General features: G+C 39.5%; 1 protein-coding gene across 1 annotated transcript; it reads left to right on the top strand.

Moving 5' to 3' along the window:
• Positions 1-18,437: 18,437 nt before the first annotated feature.
• On the top strand, positions 18,438-19,666 carry SPIN3 (spindlin family member 3; the record flags this gene model as incomplete). Its single annotated transcript, XM_082681559.1, has 2 exons — positions 18,438-18,530; positions 18,888-19,666. Exon 2 carries the CDS (start codon positions 18,890-18,892, stop codon positions 19,664-19,666), a length of 777 nt encoding a protein of 258 aa, XP_082537685.1. The 5' UTR covers positions 18,438-18,530; positions 18,888-18,889.
• Between the last annotated feature and the right edge of the window lie 2,716 nt (positions 19,667-22,382).

Here is a 22,382-nt window from a genome sequence, read left to right as displayed (position 1 = left end):
ATCGGAGGAGCCTTTGGGCCTGGCCTCCAGCTCCATTCCCTTTTCTTCAGCCTCCCAATTATCATCTACCCCTCATAGACCACACATACCCTGAGCCCAGTGCACCCACCACCCCATGCAGGTCACTCCTGCTGGTAGTAATAAAGCAATATTGTTTTTTGAAGCACACACTGTAGAGTCAGTAAATTTGTGCAAGGGAGGGAGATGATTGGGAGGAATAGAAATTAGATTGATGGAAAGAGTTACCAGAAGTTGCAAAGTAAATAGTAAAAATGTATCTTGGGTGTATACATAATCATGACTAATGATACCAACATAATCATCTAAATTACTCAGACTGATGGAGAGACCCCACTTATTGTTCACTCATTAAACGCCTATACACCCCTACTACAGGCACTGTCATAGGCTTCTAAAATACAGTCAGCAAGACAGAAAAGGTCCTGCCTTCACTGAGGTTACCTTCTAATGGAGGGGAACAATAAATGAATAAACAAATAAAGAACTATGAGTGCAATAAATAAATAAATAAAATTAAGAAATAAAAACTTCCAAAAAACAAAAGTCCAGGACCTGTTGGCTTCACAGGTGAATTCTATCAAACATTGAGAGATGAGTTAACAACTATCCTTCTGAAACTATTCCAAACATATTGCAGAGGAAGGAACACTCCCAATCTTATTCTATGCGGCCACAATCACCCTGATACCAAAACCAGAAAAAGATATCACAAAAAAAGAAAATTACATGCCAATATAACAGGTGACCATAGATGCAGGATCTTCAACAGAATACTAGCAAACCGAATCTATCATTACAATCAAAGCATCATACACCATGATCAAGTGGGATTTATCCCAGTGGTACAAGGATTTTTCAATATCTGCAACTCAATCCGTGTGATACACTGCATCAACAAATTGAAGAATAAAAAGCATATGATCATCTCAATAGATGCAGAGAAAAACTTTTGACAGATTTCAACAACCCTTTTATGATAACAACTCTCCAGAAAGTGAGCATACAGAGAACATAACTCAACAGAATAAAGGCCATATATGACAAACCTACAGCTAGCATTATACTCAATAATGAAAAGCTGGAAGCATTTCCTCTAAGATCAGGAAAAAGACAAGGATGTCCACTCTCGCCAGTTTTATTCAACATAGTTTTGGAAACCCTAACCACAGGAATCAGAGAAGAAAAAGAAATAAAGGCAATCCAAATTGGAAAAGAAGTAAAGCTCTCACTGTTTGCAGATGACATGATACTATACATAGAAAATCCTAAAGATGCTACCAGAAAAATACTAGAGCTCATCAATGAATTTGGTAAAGTTTCAGGATACAAAATTAATATACAGAAAACTATGCATTTCTATACACTAACAACAAAAGATCAGAAAGAGAAATTAAAGAAACCCTTCCGTTTACCACTGGATCAAAAAGAATAAAATACCTAGAAGTAAACCTACCTAAGGAGGCAAAAGACCTGTTCTCCAAAAACTATAAAATACTGATGAAAGAAATTGAAGATGACACAAACAGAAAGATATGCCATGTTCTTGGATTGGAAGAATCAATATTTTCAAAATGACAATACTACCAAAAGCAATCTACAGATTCAATGCAAATCTTATCAAATTATCAATGGCATTTTTCACAGAACTAAAAAAAATCTTAAAATTTGTATGCAGATACAAAACACCCCAAATAGCCAAAGCAATCTTAAGAAACAAAAATGGAAAAAGAAAGGAAACAAAAATGGACCTAGAGGAATCAGACTATACTACAAATCTACAGTAATCAAGACAATATGGTACTGGCACAAAAACAGAAATATAGATCAATGGAACAGGATAGAAAACCCAGAGATATATGCACACACCTATGGTCACACTTATGGTCAACTTATCTTTGACAAAGGAGGCAAGTATATGCAATGCAGGAAAAAAAGTCTCTTCAATAAGTGGTTCTGGAAAAACTTTACAGCTACATGTAAAAAAGTGAAATTAAAACGTTATTTAATGCCATACACAAAACTAACTCAAATGGATTAAAGACCTAAATGTAAGGCAAGATACTATAAAACGATTAGAGGAAAATATAGGCAGAACACTCTTTGACATAAACCACAGCAATATCTTTTTTGATCCAACTCCTAGAGTAATGGAAATAAAAACAAAATAAACAAATGGGACTTAATTAACCTTAAAAGCTTTTGTACAGCAAAGAAAACTATAAAAAAAAAGAAAAGACAATCCACAGAATGGGAGAGAGTATTTGAAAATGATGCAACCCACAAGGGATTAATCTCCAAAATTTACAAACAGCATATGCAGCCTAATATCCAAAAACCAAATACCCCAATCAAAAAATGGGCAGAATACCTAAATGGGCATTTCTCCAAAGAAGACATACAGATGGCCAAGAGGCACATGAAAAGATGCTCTACATCACTTATTATTAGAGAAATGCAAATCAAAACTACAATGATATATCCCCTTACACCAATCAGAATGGCCAGCATGAAAAAGTCTACAAATGATAAATATTGGAGAGGGTGTGGAGAAAAGGGAACCCTTCTGCACCATTGGTTGGAATGTAAATTGGTACAGCCTCTATGGAGAACAGTAGGAGTTTCCTTAAGAAACTAAAAATAGAGCTAACATATGATCCAGCAATCCTACTCCTGAGCATATATACAGAGAAAAACATGGTTCGAAAAGACGCATGCACCCCAATATTCATTGCAGCACTGTTTCCAATAGCCAAGACATGGAAGCAAACTAATGTCCACCAACAGATGAATGAGTAAAGAAGTTGTGGTACATATATACAATGGAAAGTTACTCAGACATTAAAAAATGAAATAATGCCATTTGCAGCAACATGCATGGACCTAGAGATTATCACACTAAGTGAAGTAAACCAGACAAAGATATCATATGATATCCTTTATATGTGGAATTTAAAATAATTATGCAAATGAGCTTATTTGCAAAACAGAAATAGACCCACAGACATGGAAAACGAACTTATGGTTACCAAAGGAGAGGGGGAAGGGATAAATTAGGAGTTTGGGATTAAAATACATGCAATACTGTATATAAAACAGATAACCAACAAGGACCTACTGTATAGCATAGGGAACTATACTCAAGGTCTTATGGTAACCTGTAATGGAGGAGAATGTGAAAAAAGAGTGTACATATTTATGCACCTGTGTGTTTGACTGGGTCACCTTGATGTGACTTGAAAGTAGCACCCTATTGTGAATTAACTGTATTTCAATAAAAAATTGTTAAAAATTAAAAGTAACCACACATGGGCTTCCCTGGTGGCACAGTGGTTGAGAGCCCGCCTGCTGATGCAGGGGACATGGGTGCTTGTCCCGGTCCGGGAAGATCCCACATGCCGCGGAGCGACTGGGCCAGTGAGCCATGGCCACTGAGCCTGTGCATCTGGAGCCTGTGCTTGGCAACGGGAGAGGCCACAGAAGTGAGAGGCCTGCATATCACAAAAAAAAAACAAAGAAAAACAACAGTAACTACACCTAACCATAAAAAAAGATGTGGTGTGTGTGTATATATATATGTGTGTGTGTGTGTGTGTGTGTGTGTGTGGTGTATACACACACACACACAAGGGAACATTACTCAGCCATTAAAAAAGAATAAAATTCTGCTATTTGTGCCATTTGCAGCAACTTGTATGGATCTAGAGGTTATTATGCTTTGTGAAATAAGTCAAACAAAAATACTCTATGTTATCACTTGTATATGGAACCTAAAACATAAAAAAAATGAACGAATATAACAAAACAGAAACAGACGTACAGATACAGAGAACAAAGTTGTGGCTACCAAAGGGGAGAAGGAAAATGGGAGTGGCAAGATAAGGGTAGGGAGTTGAGATACTAACTACTATGTATAATATAAATAAGCAATGAGATATATTGTACAACACAGGGATATACAGCCATTACCTTGTGATAACTCTAACGCAATACAATGTATAAAAATATTAATTCAGGGCTTCCCTGGTGGCGCAGTGGTTGAGAGTCCACCTGCCGATGCAGGGGACACATGTTCGTGCCCCAGACCGAGAAGATCCCACATGTCGCAGAGCGGCGGGATCCGTGAGGCATGGCTGCTGAGCCTGCATGTCCGGAGCCTGTGCTCCACAACGGGAGAGGCCACAACAGTGAGAGGCCTGCATACTGCAAAAAAATATATATTTATATTGATTCATTATGTTGTACACCTGAAACTAATATAATATTGTAAATATTGTAAAATATTGTAACTCAATTAAACTTCAATTTTTGAAGAAAAACTGAAAAGACAATCCAGTGAACGGGAGAAAATATTTTCAAATAATATATCTGATAGGGGTTACTCATACAGAATTTATAAAGAATACTTAGGAGAGAGGGGGATGATGGCGGAAGACAAAGACACGGAGATCACCCTCCTCCCCACAGATACATCAGAAATACATCTACACGTGGAACAACTCCTACAGAACACCTACTGAACGCTGGCAGAAGACCTCAGACCAAAAGGCAAGAAACTCCCCACGTACCTGGGTAGGGCAAAAGAAAAAAGAATAAACAGAGACAAAAGAATAGGGATGGGACCTGCACCACTGGGAAGGAGAAGTGAAGGAGGAAAGGTTTCCACACACTAGGAATCCCCTTCATAGGCAGAGACTGCAGGTGGCTGAGCGGGGGAGCTTTGGAGCCGTGGAAGAGAGCACAGCAACACGGGTGCGGAGGGCAAAGGGGAGAGATTCCCGCACAGAGGATCGGTGCCGACCAGCTCTCGCCAAGCCAAGAGGCTTGTCTGTTCACCCGCCGGGGCGGGGGTGGGCTGGGAGCTGAGGATTGGGCTTCGGTCGGAGCGTAGGGAGAGGACTGGTGGCGAGAACACAGCCTGAAGGGGTTAGTGCACCACGGCTAGCCGGGAAGGAGTCTGGGGAAAAGTCTGGACCTACCGAAGAAGCAAGAGACTTTTTCTTCCCTCTTTGTTTCCTGGTGCAAGAGGAGGGGGGAGTGCTGCTTAAAGGACCACCAAAGACGGACGTGAGCCGCGGATAATAGTGGGGACCACGGAGTTGAGCATGAGACGCACAGGCAGCTGCTGCCACCAACAAGAAGCCTGTGTGTGAGCACAGGTCACTCTCCACAAGGCCCTTCTGGGGAATCTGTGCATCCCGCCACTGCCAGGGTCTCAGGATCGAGGGACAATTTCCCCAGAGAACACAGGAGGCGCCTCAGGCTGATGCAACCTCATGTTGGCCTCTGCCATGGCAGGCTCGCCCTGCACTCCATACCCCTCCCTCCCCCCAGCCTGAGTGAGCTGGAGCCCCCGAATCAGCAGCTCCTTTAACACCGTCCTGTCTGAGTGAAGAACAGACACCCTCCGGCGACCTACACACAGAGGTGGGGGCAAATCCAAAGCTGAAACACGGGAGCTGTGAGAACAAAGAAGAGAAAGGGAAATCTCTCCCAGCAGCCTCAGGAACAGCGGATTAAATATCCACAATCCACTTGATGTACCCTGCATCTGTGGAATACCTGAATAGACAATGAATCATCCCAAATTGAGGAGGCGGACTTTGAGAGCAAGATGTATTATTTTTTCTCCTTTTCCTCTTTTTGTGAGTGTGTATCTGTATGCTTCTGTGTGAGATTTTGTCTGTATAGCTTTGCTTTCACCGTTTGTCCTAGAGTTCGATCTCTCCGATTTTTTTTTATTTTTCAAAAAAATATTATTCGTAATAATTATTTTTTTATTTTAATAAACTTATTTTATTTTATCCTCCTTCTTTCTTTCTTTCTACATTTTCTCCCTTTCATTCTGACCCATGTGGATGAAAGGCTCTTGGTGCTGCAGCCAGCAGTCAGGGCTGTGCTTCTGAGGTGGGAGAGCCAACATCAGGATACTGGTCCACAATAGACATCCCAGCTCCACATGATATCAAATGGTGAAAATCTCCCAAAGACCTCTATCTCAACACCAACACCCACCTTCACTCAATGACCAGCAAGCTACAGTGCTGGAGACCCTACGCCAAACAACTAGCAAGACAGGAACACAACCCCACCCATTAGCAGAGAGGCTGCCTAAAATGATAAAAAAAAAGTCCACAGACACACCAAAACACACCACCAGACGTGGACCTGCCCACCAGAAACACAAAATCCAGCCCCATCCACCAGAACACAGGCAATAGTCCCCTCCACCAGGAAACCTACACAACACACTGAACCAACTTTAGCCACTGGGGACAGAAACCAAAAACAATGGGAACTACAAACCTGCAGCCGTCAAGAAGGAGACCCAAACACAGTAAGGTAAGCAAAATGAGAAGACAGAAAAACACACAGCAGAGGAAGGAGCAAGATAAAAACCCACCAGACCTAACAAATGGAGAGGAAATAGGCAGTCTACCTGAAAAAGAATACAGAATAATGATAGCAAAGATGATCCAAAATCTTGGAAATAAAATAGAGAAAATGCAAGAAACATTTAACAAAGACCGAGAAGAACGAAAGATGAAACAAGCAACGAAGAACAACACAATAAATGAAATTAAAAATACTCTAGAAGGGATCAATAGCAGAATAAATGAAGCAGAAGAAAGGATAAGTGACCTGGAAGATAAAATAATGGGAATAACTACTACAGAGCAGAATAAAGATAAAAGATTGAAAAGAACTGAGGACAGTCTCAGAGACTTCTGGGACAACATTAATCGCACCAACATTCAAATTATAGGATTCCAGAAGAAGAGAAAAAGAAAGTGACTGAGAAAATATTTGAAGAGATTATAGTTGAAAACTTCCCTAATATGGGAAAGGAAATAGTTAATCAAGTACAGGAAGCACAGAGTCCCATACAAGTTAAACCCATGGAGAAACACACCAAGACACATATTAATCAAACTGTCAAAAATTAAATACAAAGAAAACATATTAAAAGCAGCAAGGGAAAAACAACAAATAACACACAAGGGAATCCCCATAAGGTTAACAGCTAATCTTTCAGCAGAAACTCTGCAAGCCAGAAGGGACTGGCAGGACATATTTAAAGCAATGAAGGAGAAAAACCTACCAAGATAACTCTACCCAGCAAGGACCTCATTCAGAATTGATGGAGAAATTACAACCTTTACAGACAAGCAAAAGCTGAGAGAGTTCATCACCACCAAACCAGCTTTACAACAACTGCTAAAGGAACTTCTCTAGGCAAGAAACACAACAGAAGGAAAACAGCTACAATAACGAACCCAAAACAATTCAGAAAATGGGAAAAGGAACATACATAATGATAATTACCTTAAATGTAAGTGGACTAAATGCTCCCAGCAAAAGACACAGACTGGCTGATTGGATACAAAAACAAGACCCATATATATGCTGTCTACAAGAGACCCACTTCAGACCTAGAGACACATACAGACTGAAAGTAAGGGGATAGAAAAACATACTCCATGCAAATGGAAACCAAAAGAAAGCTGGAGTAGCAATTCTCATATCAGACAAAATAGACTTTAAATAAAGACTATTAGAAGAGACAAAGAAGGACACTACATAATGATCAAGGGATCCATCCAAGAAGAAGATATAACAATTGTAAATATTTATGCACTCAACATAGAAGCACCTCAATATATAAGGCAAATACTAACAGCCATGAAAGTGGAAATCAACAGTAACACATCCATAGTCGGGGACTTTAACAACCCACTTTCATGAATGGACAGATCATCCAAAATGAAAATAAATAAGGAAACACAAGCTTTACATGATACATAAAACAAGATGGACTTAATTGATATTTATAGGACATTCCATCCAAAAACCAGAGAATACACATTTTTCTCAAGTGGTCATGGAACATTCTCCAGGAGAGATGATATCATGGGCCACAAATCAAGCCTTGGTAAATTTAAGAAAACTGAAACAGTATCAAGTATCATTTCCGACCATAACGCTATGAGACTAGATAACAATTACAGGAAAAAATTTGTAAAAAATGCAAACACATTGAGGCTAAACAATATACTACTTAATAACGAAGTGATCACTGAAGAAATCAAAGAGGAAATTTAAAAATACCTAGAAACAAATGACAATGTATACACAACGACCCAAAACGTATGGGATGCAGCAAATGCAGTTCTAAGAGGGACGTTGGTAGCAATACAATGCTCCCTTAAGAAACAGGAAACATCTCAAATAAACAACCTAACCTTGCACCTAAAGCAATTAGAGAAAGAAGAACAAAAAACCCAAAGTTAGCAGAAGGAAAGAAATCATAAAAATCAGATCAGAAATAAATGAAAAAGAAATGAAGGAAACGATAGCTAAGATCAATAAAACTAAAAACTAGTTCATTGAGAAGATAAACAAAATCGATAAACCATTAGCCAGATTCATCAAGAAAAAAATGGAGAAGACTCAAATCAATAGAATTAGAAATGAAAAAGGAGAAGTAACAACTGACACTGCAGAAATACAAAAGATCATGAGAGATTACTACAAGCAACCCTATGCCAATAAAATGGACAACTGGGAAGAAATGGCCAAATTCTTAGAAATGCACAACCGGACAAGACTGAATCAGGAAGAAAGAGAAAATATGAGCAGACCAAACACAAGCACTGAAATTGAAACTGTGATTAAAAATCTTCCAACAAACAAAATCCCAGGACCAGATGGCTTCCCAGGCAAACTCTATCAAACATTTAGAGAAGAGCTAACAGCTATCCTTCTCAAGCTCTTCCAAAATATAGCAAAGGAAGGAACACTCCAAAACTCATTCTATGAGGCCACCATCACCTTGATACCAAAACCAGACAAGGATGTCACAAAGAAAGAAAACTACAGGCCAATATCACTGATGAACATGGATGGAAAAATCCTCCACAAAATACTAGCAAACAGAATCCAACAGCACATTAAAAGGATCCTACACCCTGATCAAGTGGGGTTTCTTCCAGGAATGCAAGGCCTCTTCAATTTACACAAATCAAACAACGTGATACAACATATTAACTAATTGAAGGAGGAAAACCATACGATCATCTCAATAGATGCAGAGAAAGCTTTGGAAAAATTCAACACCCATTTATGATAAAAACCCTACAGAAAATAAGCATAGAGGGAACTTTCCACAACATAATAAAGGCAATATATGACAAACCCACAGCCAACATTGTCCTCAATGGTGAAAAATTGAAAGCATTTTCACTAAGATCAGGAATAAGACAAGGTTGCCCACTCTCACAACTCTTATTCAATAGAGTTTTGGAAGTTTTAGCCACAGCAATCAGAGAAGAAAGTGAAATAAAAGGAATACAAATCGGAAAAGAAAAAGTAAAGCTGTCACTCTTTGCAGATGACATGATACTATACATCGAGAATCCTAAAGATACTACTAGAAACCTTCTAAAGCTAATCAGTGAATTTGGTAATGGAGCAGGGTACAAAATTAATGCACAGAAATCTCTGACACTGCTATACACTAATGATGAAAAATCTGGAAGTGAATTCAAGAAAAAACTCCCATTTACCATTTCAACAAAAAGAATAAAATATCTTTAATAAACTTACCTAAGGAGAGAAAAGACCTGTATGCAGAAAATGATAAGACACTGATGAATGAAATTAAAGAGGATACAAATAGATGGAGAGATATACCATATTCTTGGATTGGAAGAATCAATATTTTGAAAATGAATCTACTACCCAAAGCAATCTACAGATTCAATGCAATCCCTATCAAAATACCACTGGCATTTTTCACAAAACTGGAACAAAAAATTTCACAATTTGTATGGAAACACAAAAGACCCCGGATAGCCAAAGCAGTCTTGAGAACAACAAATGGAGCTGGAAAAATCAGGCTCACTGTCTTCAGACTACACTACAAAGCTACAGTAATCAAGACAGTATGGCACAAAAACAGAAAGATAGATTAATGGAAGAGGATAGAAAGCCCAAAGATAAACCCACGCACATATGGTCACCTTATCTTTGATTAAGGAGGCAGGAAGGTACACAGGAGAAAGGACAGCCTCTTCAATAAGTGGTGCTTGGAAAACTGGACAGGTAAATGTAAAAGTATGAGATTAGATCACTCCCTAACACCAGACACAAAAATAAGCTCAAACTGAATAAAAGCCCTAAATTTAAGGCAAGAAACTTTCAAACTCTTAGAGGAAAACATAGGCAAAACTCACTATGACATAAATCACAGCAAGATCCTTTTTGACCCACTTCCTAGACAAATGGAAATAAAAACAAAAATAAACGAAAGGGACCTAATGAAACAGCAAAGCTTTTGCACAGCAAGGGAAACCATGAAAAAGATGAAAATACAACTTCAGAATGGGAGAAAATATTTGCAAATGAAACAATGGAAAAAGGATTAATCTTGAAAATTTATAAGAAGCTCTATAACAAAAAAACAAACAACCCAATCCAAAAATGGGCAGAAGACCTAAATAGACATTTCTCCAAAGAAGATACACAAACTGCCAACAAACGCACGAAAGAGTGCTCAACATCATTAATCATTAGATAAATGCAAATCAAAACTACAATGAGATATCATCTCACACCAGTCAGAAAGGCCATCATCAAAATATCTAGAAACAATAAATTCTGGAGAGGGAGTGGAGAAGAGGGAACACTCTTGCACTGCTGGTGTGGATGTGAATTGGTATGGCCACTAAGAAGAACAGTAAGGAGGTTCCTTAAAAAACTACAAAGAGAACTACCATATGACCCAGCAATCCCACTACTGGGCTAATACCCTGAGAAAACCATAATGCAAAAAGAGTCATGTATGAAAATGTTCATTGTAGCTCAAAAAGAGTCATGTATGAAAATGTTCATTGTAGCTCTGTTTACAATAGCCTAGAGACAACCTAAGCGTCTATCATTGGATGAATGGATAAAGAAGATGTGGGACATATATACAATGGAATATTACTCAGCCTTAAAATAAAATGAAATTGAGCTATTTGTAATGAGGGGTATTGACCTAGAGTCTGTCATACAGAGTGAAGTAAGTCAGAAAGAGAAAAACAAATACCATATGCTAAAAAATATATATGGAATTTAGGGGATAAAATGTCATGAAGAACCTAAGGGTGAGACAAGAATAAAGAAACAGACCTACTAGAGAATGGACTTGAGGATATGGGGGGGGGGAAGGGGAAGGATCGACAAAGCAAGAGGGGCGCATGGACATATATACACTACCAAACATAAGGTAGATATTTACTTGGAAGCAGCCGCATAGCACAGGGAGATCAGCTCAGTGCTTTGTGACTACCTGGAGGGGTGTGATAGGGAGGGTGTGAGGGAGGGAGATGCAGGAGGGAGGAAATATGGGAACATATGTATATGTATAATTGATTCACTTTGTTATAAAGCCAAACTAACACACCATTGTAAAGCAATTATACTTCAATAAAGATGTAAAAAAATAAATTAATTTTGAAAAAGCAGCAAGGGATAAACAACAAATAACACACAAGGGAATCCCCATAAGTTTAACAACTGATGTTTCAGCACAAACTCTTCAAGTCAGACAGGACTGGCAAGATATATTTAAAGTGATGAAGGAGAAAAACCTACAACTAAGATTATTCTACCCAGCAAGGATCTGATTCAGATTTGATGGAGAAATTAAAGCCTTTACGGACAAACAAAAGTTGAGAGAGTTCAGCACCACCAAACCAGCTTTACGACAAATGCTAAAGGATCTTCTCTAGGCAAGAAACACAAGAGAAGGAAAAGACCTACAATAACAAAGCCAAGACAAATAAGAAAATGGGAATAGGAACATACATGTTGAAAATTACCTTAAATGTAAATGGATTAAATGCTCCCACCAAAAGATACAGACTGGCTGAATGGATACAAAAACAAGACCCATATATATGCTGTCTACAAGAGACCCACTTCAGACCTAGAGACACATACAGACTCAAAGTGAGGGGATTGAAAAAGATATTCCATGCAAATGTAAACCAAAAGAGACCTGGGGTAGCAATTCTCATATTGAACAAAATAGACTTTAAAATAAAGACTATTAGAAGAGACAAATAAGGACACTACATAGTGATCAAGAGATCAATCCAAGAAGAAGATATAAAAATTGTAAATATTTATGCACCCAACACAGAAGCACCTCAAAACATAAGGTAAAAACTACCAGCCATAAAAGGGGAAGTCAACAGTAACACATTCATAGTAGGGGAATTTAACACCCCACTTTCACGAATGGACAGATCATCCAAAATGAAAATAAATAAGGAAACACAAGCTTTAAATGGTACATTAAAAAAGATGTACTTAATTGATATTTATAGGACATTCAATCCAAAAACTACAGAATACACACTTTTCTCAAGTGCTCATGGAAGATTCTCCAGGATAGATCATATCTCGGGTCACAAATCAAGCCTTGGTAAATTTAAGAAAATTGAAATTGTATCCAGTCTCTTTTCCAACCACAATGCTATGAGACTAGATATCAAGTACAGGAAAAGATCTGTAAAAAATACAAACACATGGAGGCTAAACAATACACTACTTAATAACGAGGTGATCACAGAGGAAAACAAAAAATACCTAGAAATAAATGACAATGCAGACACGACGACCCGGAACCTATGGGATGCAGCAATAGCAGTTTTAAGAGGGAAATTTATAGCAATGCAATCCTACCTTAAGAAACAGGAAACATCTTGAATAAACAACCTAACCTTGCACCTACAGCAATTAGAGAAATAAGAATAAAATAACCCACACGTTAGCAGAAGGAAAGAAATCATAAAAATCAGATCGGAAATAAATGAAAAAGAAATGAAGGAAATGATAGCAAAGAGCAATTTAAAAAGCTGGTTCTTTGAGAAGATAAACGAAATAGATAAACCATTAATCAGACTCATCAAGAAAAAAATGGAGAAGACTCAAATCAATAGAATTAGAAATGAAAAAGGAGAAGTAACAAATGACACTGCAGAAATAAAAAAGATCATGAGAGATTACTACAAGCAACCCTATGCCAATAAAAAGGACAATCTGGAAGAAATGGACAAATTCTTAGAAATGAACAACCTGCCAAGACTGAATCAAGAAGAAATAGAAAATATGAACAGATCAATCACAAGCACTGAAATTGAAACTGTGATTTAAAATCTTCCAGCAAACAAAAGCCCAGGACCAGATGGCTTCACAGGTGAATTCTATCAAATATTTAGAGAAGATCTAACACCTATCCTTCTCAAAGTCTTCCAAAATATAGCAGACGGAGGAACACTCCCTATCATTCTATGAGGCCACCATCACCCTGATACCAAAAACAGACAAGGATGTCACAAAGAAAGAAAACTACAGGCCAATCTCACTGATGAACATAGATGCAAAAATCCTCAACAAAATACTAGCAAACAGAATCCAACAGCACATTAAAAGGATCCTACACCATGATCAAGTGGGGTTTATTCCAGGAATGCAAGGATTCTTCAATATACGCAAATCAATCAACGTGATACACCATATTAAAAAACCTAAGGATGAAAACCATATGATCATCTAAATAGATGCTGAGAAAGCTTTCAACAAAATTCAACACCCATTTATGATAAAGACCCTGCAGAAAGTAGGCATAGAGGGAAACTTCCACAACATGATAAAGGCCATATATGAGAAACCCACAGCCAACATCATCCTCAATGGTGAAAAACTGAAAGCATTTCCACTAAGATCAGGAACAAGACAAGGTTGCCCACTCTCACCATTCTTATTCAACATAGTTCTGGAAGTTTTAGCCATAGCAATCAGAGAAGAAAAGGAAATAAAAGGAATCCAAATCGGAAAAGAAGAAGTAAAGCTGTCACTGTTTGCAGATGACATGGTACTCTACATAGAGAATCCTAAAGATGCTACCAGAAAACTACTAGAGCTAATCAATGAATTTGGTAAAGTAGCAGGATACAAAATTAATGCACAGAAATCTCCGGCATTCCTATACCCTAATGATGAAAAATCTGAAAGTGAATTCAAGAAAACACTCTCATTTACCACTGCAACAAAAAGAATAAAATATCTAGGTATAAACCTACCTAAGGAGACAAAAGACGTGTATGCAGAAAATTATAAGATACTGGTGAAAGAAATTAAAGATGATACAAATAGATGGAGAAATATACCATGTTCTTGGATTGGAACGATCAACATTGTGTAAATGACTCTACTACCCAAAGCAATCTACAGATTCAATGCAGTCTCTATCAAACTACCACTGGCATTTTTCACAGAACTGGAACAAAAAAATTTCACAATTTGTATGGAAACACAAAACACCCTGAATAGCCAAAGCAATCATGAGAATGAAAAATGGAGCTGGAGGAATCAGGCTCCCTGGCTTCAGACTATACTACAAAGCTACAGTAATCAAGACAGTATGGTACTCGCACAAAAACAGGAATATAGATCAATGGAACAGGACAGAAAGCTCAGAGATAAACCCATGCACATATGGTCATCTTATCTTTGATAAAGGAGGCAGGAATGCACAGTGGAGAAAGGACAGCCTCTTCAGTGAGTGGTGCTGGAAGAACTGGACAGGTACATATAAAAGTATGAAATTAGATTACTCTCTAACACCATACACAAGAATAAGCTCAAAATGGATCAAAGACCTAAATGTAAGGCCAGAAACTATCAAACTCTTAGAGGAAAACATAGGCAGAACACTCTATGACATAATTCATAGCAAGATCCTTCTTGACCCACATCCTAGACAAATGGCAATAAAAACAAAAATAAAGCAATGAGACCTAATGAAACTTCAAAGCTTTTTCACAGCAAAGGAAATCATAAACAAGACCAAAAGGGCTTCCCTGGTGGCACAGTTGTTGAGAGTCCGCCTTCCTATGCAGGGGACACGGGTTTGTGCCCCAGTCCATGAAGATCCCACATATCGTGGAGCGGCTGGGCCCGTGAGCCATGGCCGCTGAGCCTGTGCGTCCAGAGGCTGTGCTCTGCAACGAGAGAGGCCACAACAGTGAGAGGGTTGCGTACCGAAAAAAAAAATACAAGACCAAAAGACAACGCTCAGAATGGTAGAAAATATTTGCAAATGAAGCACCTGACAAAGGATTAATCTCCAAAATTTACAAGCAGCTCATGCAGCTCATTAGCAAAAAACAAATAATCCACTCCAAAAAGGGCACAAGACCTAAATAGAAATTTTTCTAAAGAAGATATACAGGCTGCCAACAAACACATGTAAGAATGCTCAATATCCTTAGGAATTAGAGAAATGCCAATCAAAACTAGAACGAGATATCATCTCACACTGGTCACAATGGCCATCATCAAAAAAATCTAGAAACAATAAATGCTTGAGAGGGCATGGAGAAAAGGGGACAGTCTTGCACTGCTGGTGGGAATATGAATTGGTACAGCCACTATGGAGAACAGTATGGAGGTTCCTTAAAAAACTACAAATAGAACTACCGTATGACCCAGCAATCCCACTACTGGGCATATACCCTGAGAAAACCATAATTCTAAAAGAGTAATGTACCAAAATGTTCATTGCAGCTCTATTTACAATAGCCAGGAAATGGAAGCAACCTAAGTGTCCATCATCGGATGAATGGATAAAGAAGATGTGGCACATATTTACAATGGAATATTACACAGCCATAAAAAGAAATGAAATTGAGCTATTTGTAATGAGGTGGATAGACCCAGAGTCTGCCATACAGAGTGAAGTAAGTCAGAAAGAGAAAGACAAATACCGTATGCTAACACATATATATGGAATTTAAGAAAAAAAATATCATGAATAACCTAGGGGTAAGAAAGGAATAAGGACACAGACCTACTAGAAAACGGACTTGAGGATATAGGGAGGGGGAAGGGTGAGCTGTGACAAAGCGGGAGAGAGGCATGGACATATATACACTACCAAACGTAAGGTAGATAGCTAGTGGGAAGCAACCGCATAGCACAGGGAGATCAGCTCGGTGCTTTGCGACCGCCTGGTGGGGTGGGTTAAGGAGGGTGGGAGGGAGGGAGACGCAAGAAGGAAGAGATATGGGAACATATGTGTATGTATAACTGATTCACTTTGTTATAAAGCAGAAACTAACACACCATTGTGAAACATTTATACCGCAATAAATATGTAAAAAAAAAAGAAAATGTGGCACATGTATACAATGGAATATTAGCCATACAAAGAAACAAAATTGATCTATTTGTCGTGAGGTGGATGGACCTAGAGTCTGTCATACAGAGTGAAGTAAGTGAGAAGAGAAAGACAAATACCGTATGCTAACACATATATATGGAATTTAAGAAAAAAATGTCATGAAGAACCTAGCAGTAAGACAGGAATAAAGACACAGACTACTAGAAAATGGACTTGTGGATATGGGGAGGGGGAAGGGTAAGCTGTGACAACGCGAGAGAGTGGCATTGACATATACACACTATCAAACGTAAAATAGATAGCTAGTGGGAAGCAGCCATATAGCACAGGGAGATCGGCTTGGTGCTTTGTGACCACCTAGAGGGGTGGGATAGGGAGGGTCGGAGGGAGGGAGATGCAAGATGGCAGAGATATGGGAACATTTGTGTATGTATAACTGATTCACTTTGTTATAAAGCAGAAACTAGCACACCATTGTAAAGCAATTATACTCCAATAAAGATGTAAAAAAATAAAGTCATGAAGAACCTAGGGGTAAGATGGGAATAAAGACACAGATCTACTACAGAATGGACTAGAGGAAATGGGGAGTGGGAAGGGTAAGCTTTGACAAAGTGAGAGAGTGGCATGGACATATATACACTGCCATACTTAAAATAGATAGGTAGTTGGAAACAGCCCTATAGCACCGGGAGTTCAGCTCGGTGCTTTGTGACCACCGAGAGGGTTGGGATAGGGAGGGTGGGAGGGAGGGAGACACAAGAGGGAAGAGATATGGGAACATATGTATATGTGTAACTGATTCACTTTGTTATAAAGCAGAAACTAACACACCATTGTAAAGCAATTATACCCCAATAAAGATGTTAAGGAAAAAAATGATGTAAAAAAAAATAACACCATAATGAGATATTACGTCACACCCACTACCATGGCTGTAATGAAAACAAAAATGTTTGAATCTCTTCTAATATAAGTCTTTCTCCATAGATTTATGATCTCACAGTGTTGAGATACTAATTTCTTGTTATAACTGTAATAATTGTTTTCATTATAAGTTTGCGTCTAGATTATTCTGTTCAAAAGAACAGATTAATCATTCATATGCAAGCATCATTTTATAAGTATTTTTTTAAAAAACTAAACATGTTAAAAAAATTTTTTTAATAAAATAAATAAAAAAAAAAACTAAACATGTGAAGGTGGGAAGGAATGGTTAAACTGTGAAAATATCCTTGTGCTGATTTTAGTGAAGCCACTATAAATCATGTTTCAGACACTATCTCATAACCTGATTAAACACGTATTCTATATGGAAAAGGGCATGCCATGAAAATGCATATGCAAAATTATCCCAGCTTTGTAAGAGCGTATTAGCAAGGCAATGGAAAGTGTTAATATTTGACTATGAGCCTTGTGGAATGGGAGGTGGGTTTATAGTTGATTATTTTCTTCTTCATGTCAATTTGCTAAACTGTACACCGTGCCCACATTGCCCATACAATTCCTGTGCAATCAGTGAAAAAGAAAAAAAAATTATCCTCAACAAGTCCGGGAGTACAAGTCAGTAAAAATTACCGAGAGATTGGGTCAAGATGGCAGACTGAGCACTAGTGCATTTCTCTCCTACCTCAAATTCCCTTAAATGACAGAAAAGACAGTTTTCTGTATATAAAGAATAACTCCAGAATTACAAGGGGAAAGGAAAGGGCAAATTCCTGGAGGATGAAAAGCAGATGGATCAGGGGTACTGAGGTAAGGATAAGGGTGGGGGTGGGGAGACTGGGGGCCCAGAACTGAAGAGGGGGCGCAAGGCGATTGGGGAGGGGATTTGTTGGTCAGGCGGCTCCAGATTTTGGGAAAGGGGCGGGGCAAGGAACCAAAGAGCGCCTCCCAGGCCCAGGGCAGGGGCGGACAAGAGAGCTGGCGGGCGAGGTGCGGGGTGGGGGGGGCCGGTGGGCGGGTGATTTGCTGGGCAGGAAGGGGAGGCCTCTCTCCTGGCCGGAAGCTGTGCTATACGGAAAAGAGGGAGGAGACTGCGGCGACTGCAGCGGCTGGTGGGAACCTGATGTGGCAGAGGGGCTGCTGCTGCCAACAGGGAGCGGAGGGCCCGCGAGCCGAGTGCTGGAGACACTGCCGCCATCCTGTTTGCCTGTCCAGCAGCCCACTTGACACACTCTTCTCCTAAGGATCCTTCCTTTCAGCTCTTGCAAGCACCTGGCTCGTCGTTGCTGGTCCTCCTTTGACACAGGCTCACCGCGGAGGCAGCAGCGAGGTGCCCGATTTGGGCACGCGAGGCCCGCTATCCCCGGCCTGGGGGAATCTGTGTCCCCTGGCCTGGACAGTGTTGGACGCAGGGCGGGAGGAATAGGGGGGGGTGCCCCCTATTTCTTTGACTGTAACCGCAACTTCTTCACGCTACCATAGCCTGAACTAGCTGGGGAGGAAGGTTACTGCAGGCACGCAGCCAGAATGCCTTGATTTCCAGCCTTTCCGCATAGCTTTCGGGAAAAACTTAGGCGTGGGTGCACAGAATGCACTAATTAGGAGAAAAAGTTCATCGTGTCATGCATTGAATTTATTTTTTCTTGATTTCCTTTCTTGGTCCTCCTTGCTACTGTGCTCCGCGCAGGCATGAAGACCCCGCTCGGAAAAGCAGCTGCAGGGCAGCGGTCCAGGACAGGCGCAGGACATGCCAGTGTGTCTGTGACCGTGATGAAGAGAAAGGCTGCACACAAGAAGCATAGGAGCAGACCCACCTCCCAGCATCGGAGGAACATCGTAGGCTGCAGAATTCGGCACGGATGGAAAGATGGAGATGAACCTCTAACACAGTGGAAGGGAACCGTTCTGGATCAGGTACCTGTAAATCCCTCTCTGTATCTTATCAAATATGATGGATTTGACTGTGTTTATGGATTGGAACTTCATAGAGATGAAAGAGTGTCATCACTTGAAATCCTTCCTAATAGAGTTGCATCATCTAGAATCAGTGATACACACTTGATAGAAATTATGATTGGCAAAGCAGTGGAACATATTTTTGAGACAGAGGAAGGTTCCAAAAATGAATGGAGGGGGATGGTCTTAGCTCAGGCACCTGTCATGAACACATGGTTTTACATTACCTATGAGAAAGATCCTGTATTATATATGTACCAGCTCTTAGATGATTATAAAGATGGTGACCTACACATCCTTCCAGATTCCAATGATTCTCCTCTTGCAGAGAGGGAGCCAGGAGAAGTCATAGACAGCCTAGTAGGCAAACAGGTGGAATATGCCAAGGAGGATGGCTCCAAGAGAACTGGCATGGTCATTCATCAGGTGGAAGCAAAACCCTCTGTGTATTTCATCAAATTTGATGATGATTTCCATATCTATGTCTATGATTTGGTAAAAACATCTTAGAGGTCATTTTGAAATTTGCCAAATATGTGAGACTGTTTGTAAAATCTGAACACACAAGAAGTCTGGATTGCTTTACAGTTTGTAAGAACCATATTCTCCCCCTTTTTCACACTTTTGCCTGGCAAAAAATTGGAACTTCCACCCTCTCAGACATTTTTTGAAGAAACCTTTTGCCTTTATCTCCAACCGTTTTACCGGTTCCTCCCCACAGAAGAATGATTGACTTAGCTAATTAGTGAGAGGGGTAAAGTCTGACATCCATCGGCCCATATTTTTATCTTGGGTGGTGTTAATAGGCTAAAGGTAGCTGAACACCTCTTGCCTCATTCTTTTGGGCATTTGGACAATCTGCACTCACTGAAGTGTGAAGCTTCCTGAGATATGCAATGTGGCTGGCTGGATAAATTTCTTTGCAATTCAACCCTCCCCTTAGGGCTGGCTGGGTTAGTGTCTTTGCAATTCAACCCCTCCCCTTCAAAAGTCTAATATGGGGAGGAATGGGAAGCTTATTTTGGTCTTCTGTCTAAGTTGCATTTTAAATTCTAACTATAATGAAAGTAAGGCTAATATTTTGTTCCATTTCTGATTCTTGTACCTATTACTAAACTTGGTTTGGAAATCAAGAGGGTAATTATTTTACACTTTAGTACATAAGCATAGGCTGAGAAACCTTACAAAATTGTTAAGAGGGCAAGCATTTGGGAACCAAACCGCAAGTGGAGAAATCGCGGTTGGTCATTAATGGCATTAGGATTTCTGTTGTCTACAATAGCTCTGGCTGGTACCTGCAGACAAGGAGTGGGTTTTTACAGACAAAGGCTGTGCAGGCAGACTTTAGCACAATTGGGCTTTGCCAGCCCAATAGAGCATTAGGCCGGGCTGTAGCTCTAGTCCTCAGTCACAGGATAAAGGCCAGGTTTGGCAAGGGTTGGCAGATCTGTCTAGGACCTCAATATAAAGGAGCAAAAATCTGGAATCAGGCTGAGATACAGATTTCTTTCCTATACCAAGAAGGACGCTTTGAAAAATTTTAAATTAGGTTTTCATTTGATTCTTAGAAGACTTCTGAGTCCCAGCATATGAGGTGGGCAATGCACTTGCTAGAACTAAGAAAAGCTGAAAATAGGCTTTGCTTCCTTGTAGGAACTGGTGAGCTCATTTATTCTGGTGTCCTAATAGGACTGAGGAACACAGAGATTAGAATCAGTGCTAGATGATCAATAGACTTAATGATTTTCTAAGTGGTTAATGATGTTTTTAATGCTGTCATTTGTAGATAGAAATCTAATAGATATTTGTTAGTGTTTTGTTTTTCAAAACACTAACTGTTTCCTGTTTCTTGGCTGGACCTAAGAAACTCATGTGCAGATAAGGATGAGCCCTACTTCAGCAGAAAAATAAGTAATGGAGTGGGCCTTGTACCTTCCATTATTGAAGGCATTAGTGAAGGTTAACTTTGGAAAGTTAACTAGGAAAGAAAATGTTGAAAAATAAGCAGGGTTTTGGAGAGAAGCACCCGGCCAAAGCCAATGCATTCTCATTGGGTTTCTGATAGAAGCTCCATTAGCAATAACAGACAGGCCATGGACTTCTGCATATTTGGGGCTGGGACTCATGCCAGTACAATCAACCACTTGGGAAATATCTTCCAAATTAGTTTAAGTTCACAGGTCATGGAGTCCAGACTACTGGCACAGACAGACTGGCATCCTGCTGAGGATGAAACCAAGAAAGTGTTCTCTTCTCCCATGTTTTCTCTGTCTATGTTTCTTCCTTTTGATGCCACTAAGTCTCTGCTCAGATATTTGATTGACAACAGCAATGTGGGTCTGTATTACCCTATTTACTAAGTCCTGAGGACATAAATTTGCTTGAGATATCTGTTTTAGAGGCTGAGGATTAGTGTGCTTGCTAAGTTTTTGGATGTGAGGCTGACACTGTGATAATCTTATGTCCTGTTGACCCTGTGGACTCTTAATGTATGACATATATGTATGACATGCAATTGTGGGGTTAGATTAATTCAACTCCTGAAGTTCTGAAGGAACTACACCAAATCAAGAGGAAGACAGCCCAGGCTACAGCTGATGAAGGAACCCCATATCTGTCCAGACATCTTTGTGAGATCTGTATGGCTGACATCAGAAAAACCAAGAAATTGGGGAAGGCAGAATTTTGGACTTTAATTCCTTTGGACTTTAAAATAGAAATTTAATTGGGGGCATTCATTTTTCCCTTGGAGTTTAATAGTTGGTGTGATTTTCATACAGTTCAAATTAAGGCATTTTCATTATGTTGTTGATATTGTATTATTTGTAGTATTTTAATGCTACCTTTAGGGCTTATTGTATAATCTTTTAAGCTATGTCAGATAATGTGGCTGGACATAATTATAAATTGGGGATAAAATAGTGAGTGAATTTTCAACCTGGGGTGTAATGTAGCCTTAGAGTTAATTTAATTACTGTTTTAGTTTGACTTATTTCAGAGCCTTCTGGGGCAAAAGCAGAACTGCTCACCAGTCTTACACAAGAGGGAGCAGGACATTCCTAAGATACTGGTGGTCTTCCCCGAAAGGACAGCCAAGCCCTGTTTGTCTTGGGTGTTGACAATGTGGACAGAAATGTCCAATGGTATGATAGGATCTATCCTCTGCCTCTCTCCATGTTCCTGGCCAAGAAACAAAAGGACTTGTGCCTCTCAAAAATATTTGGAA

This window comes from Grampus griseus (assembly GCF_964374135.1).
Source record: "Grampus griseus genome assembly, chromosome: X".
In the NCBI taxonomy this organism is placed as follows: domain Eukaryota; kingdom Metazoa; phylum Chordata; class Mammalia; order Artiodactyla; family Delphinidae; genus Grampus; species Grampus griseus.
The sequence above is the reverse complement of the archived record's forward strand: the minus strand, read 5'-3'. Positions and strand labels throughout refer to the sequence as shown.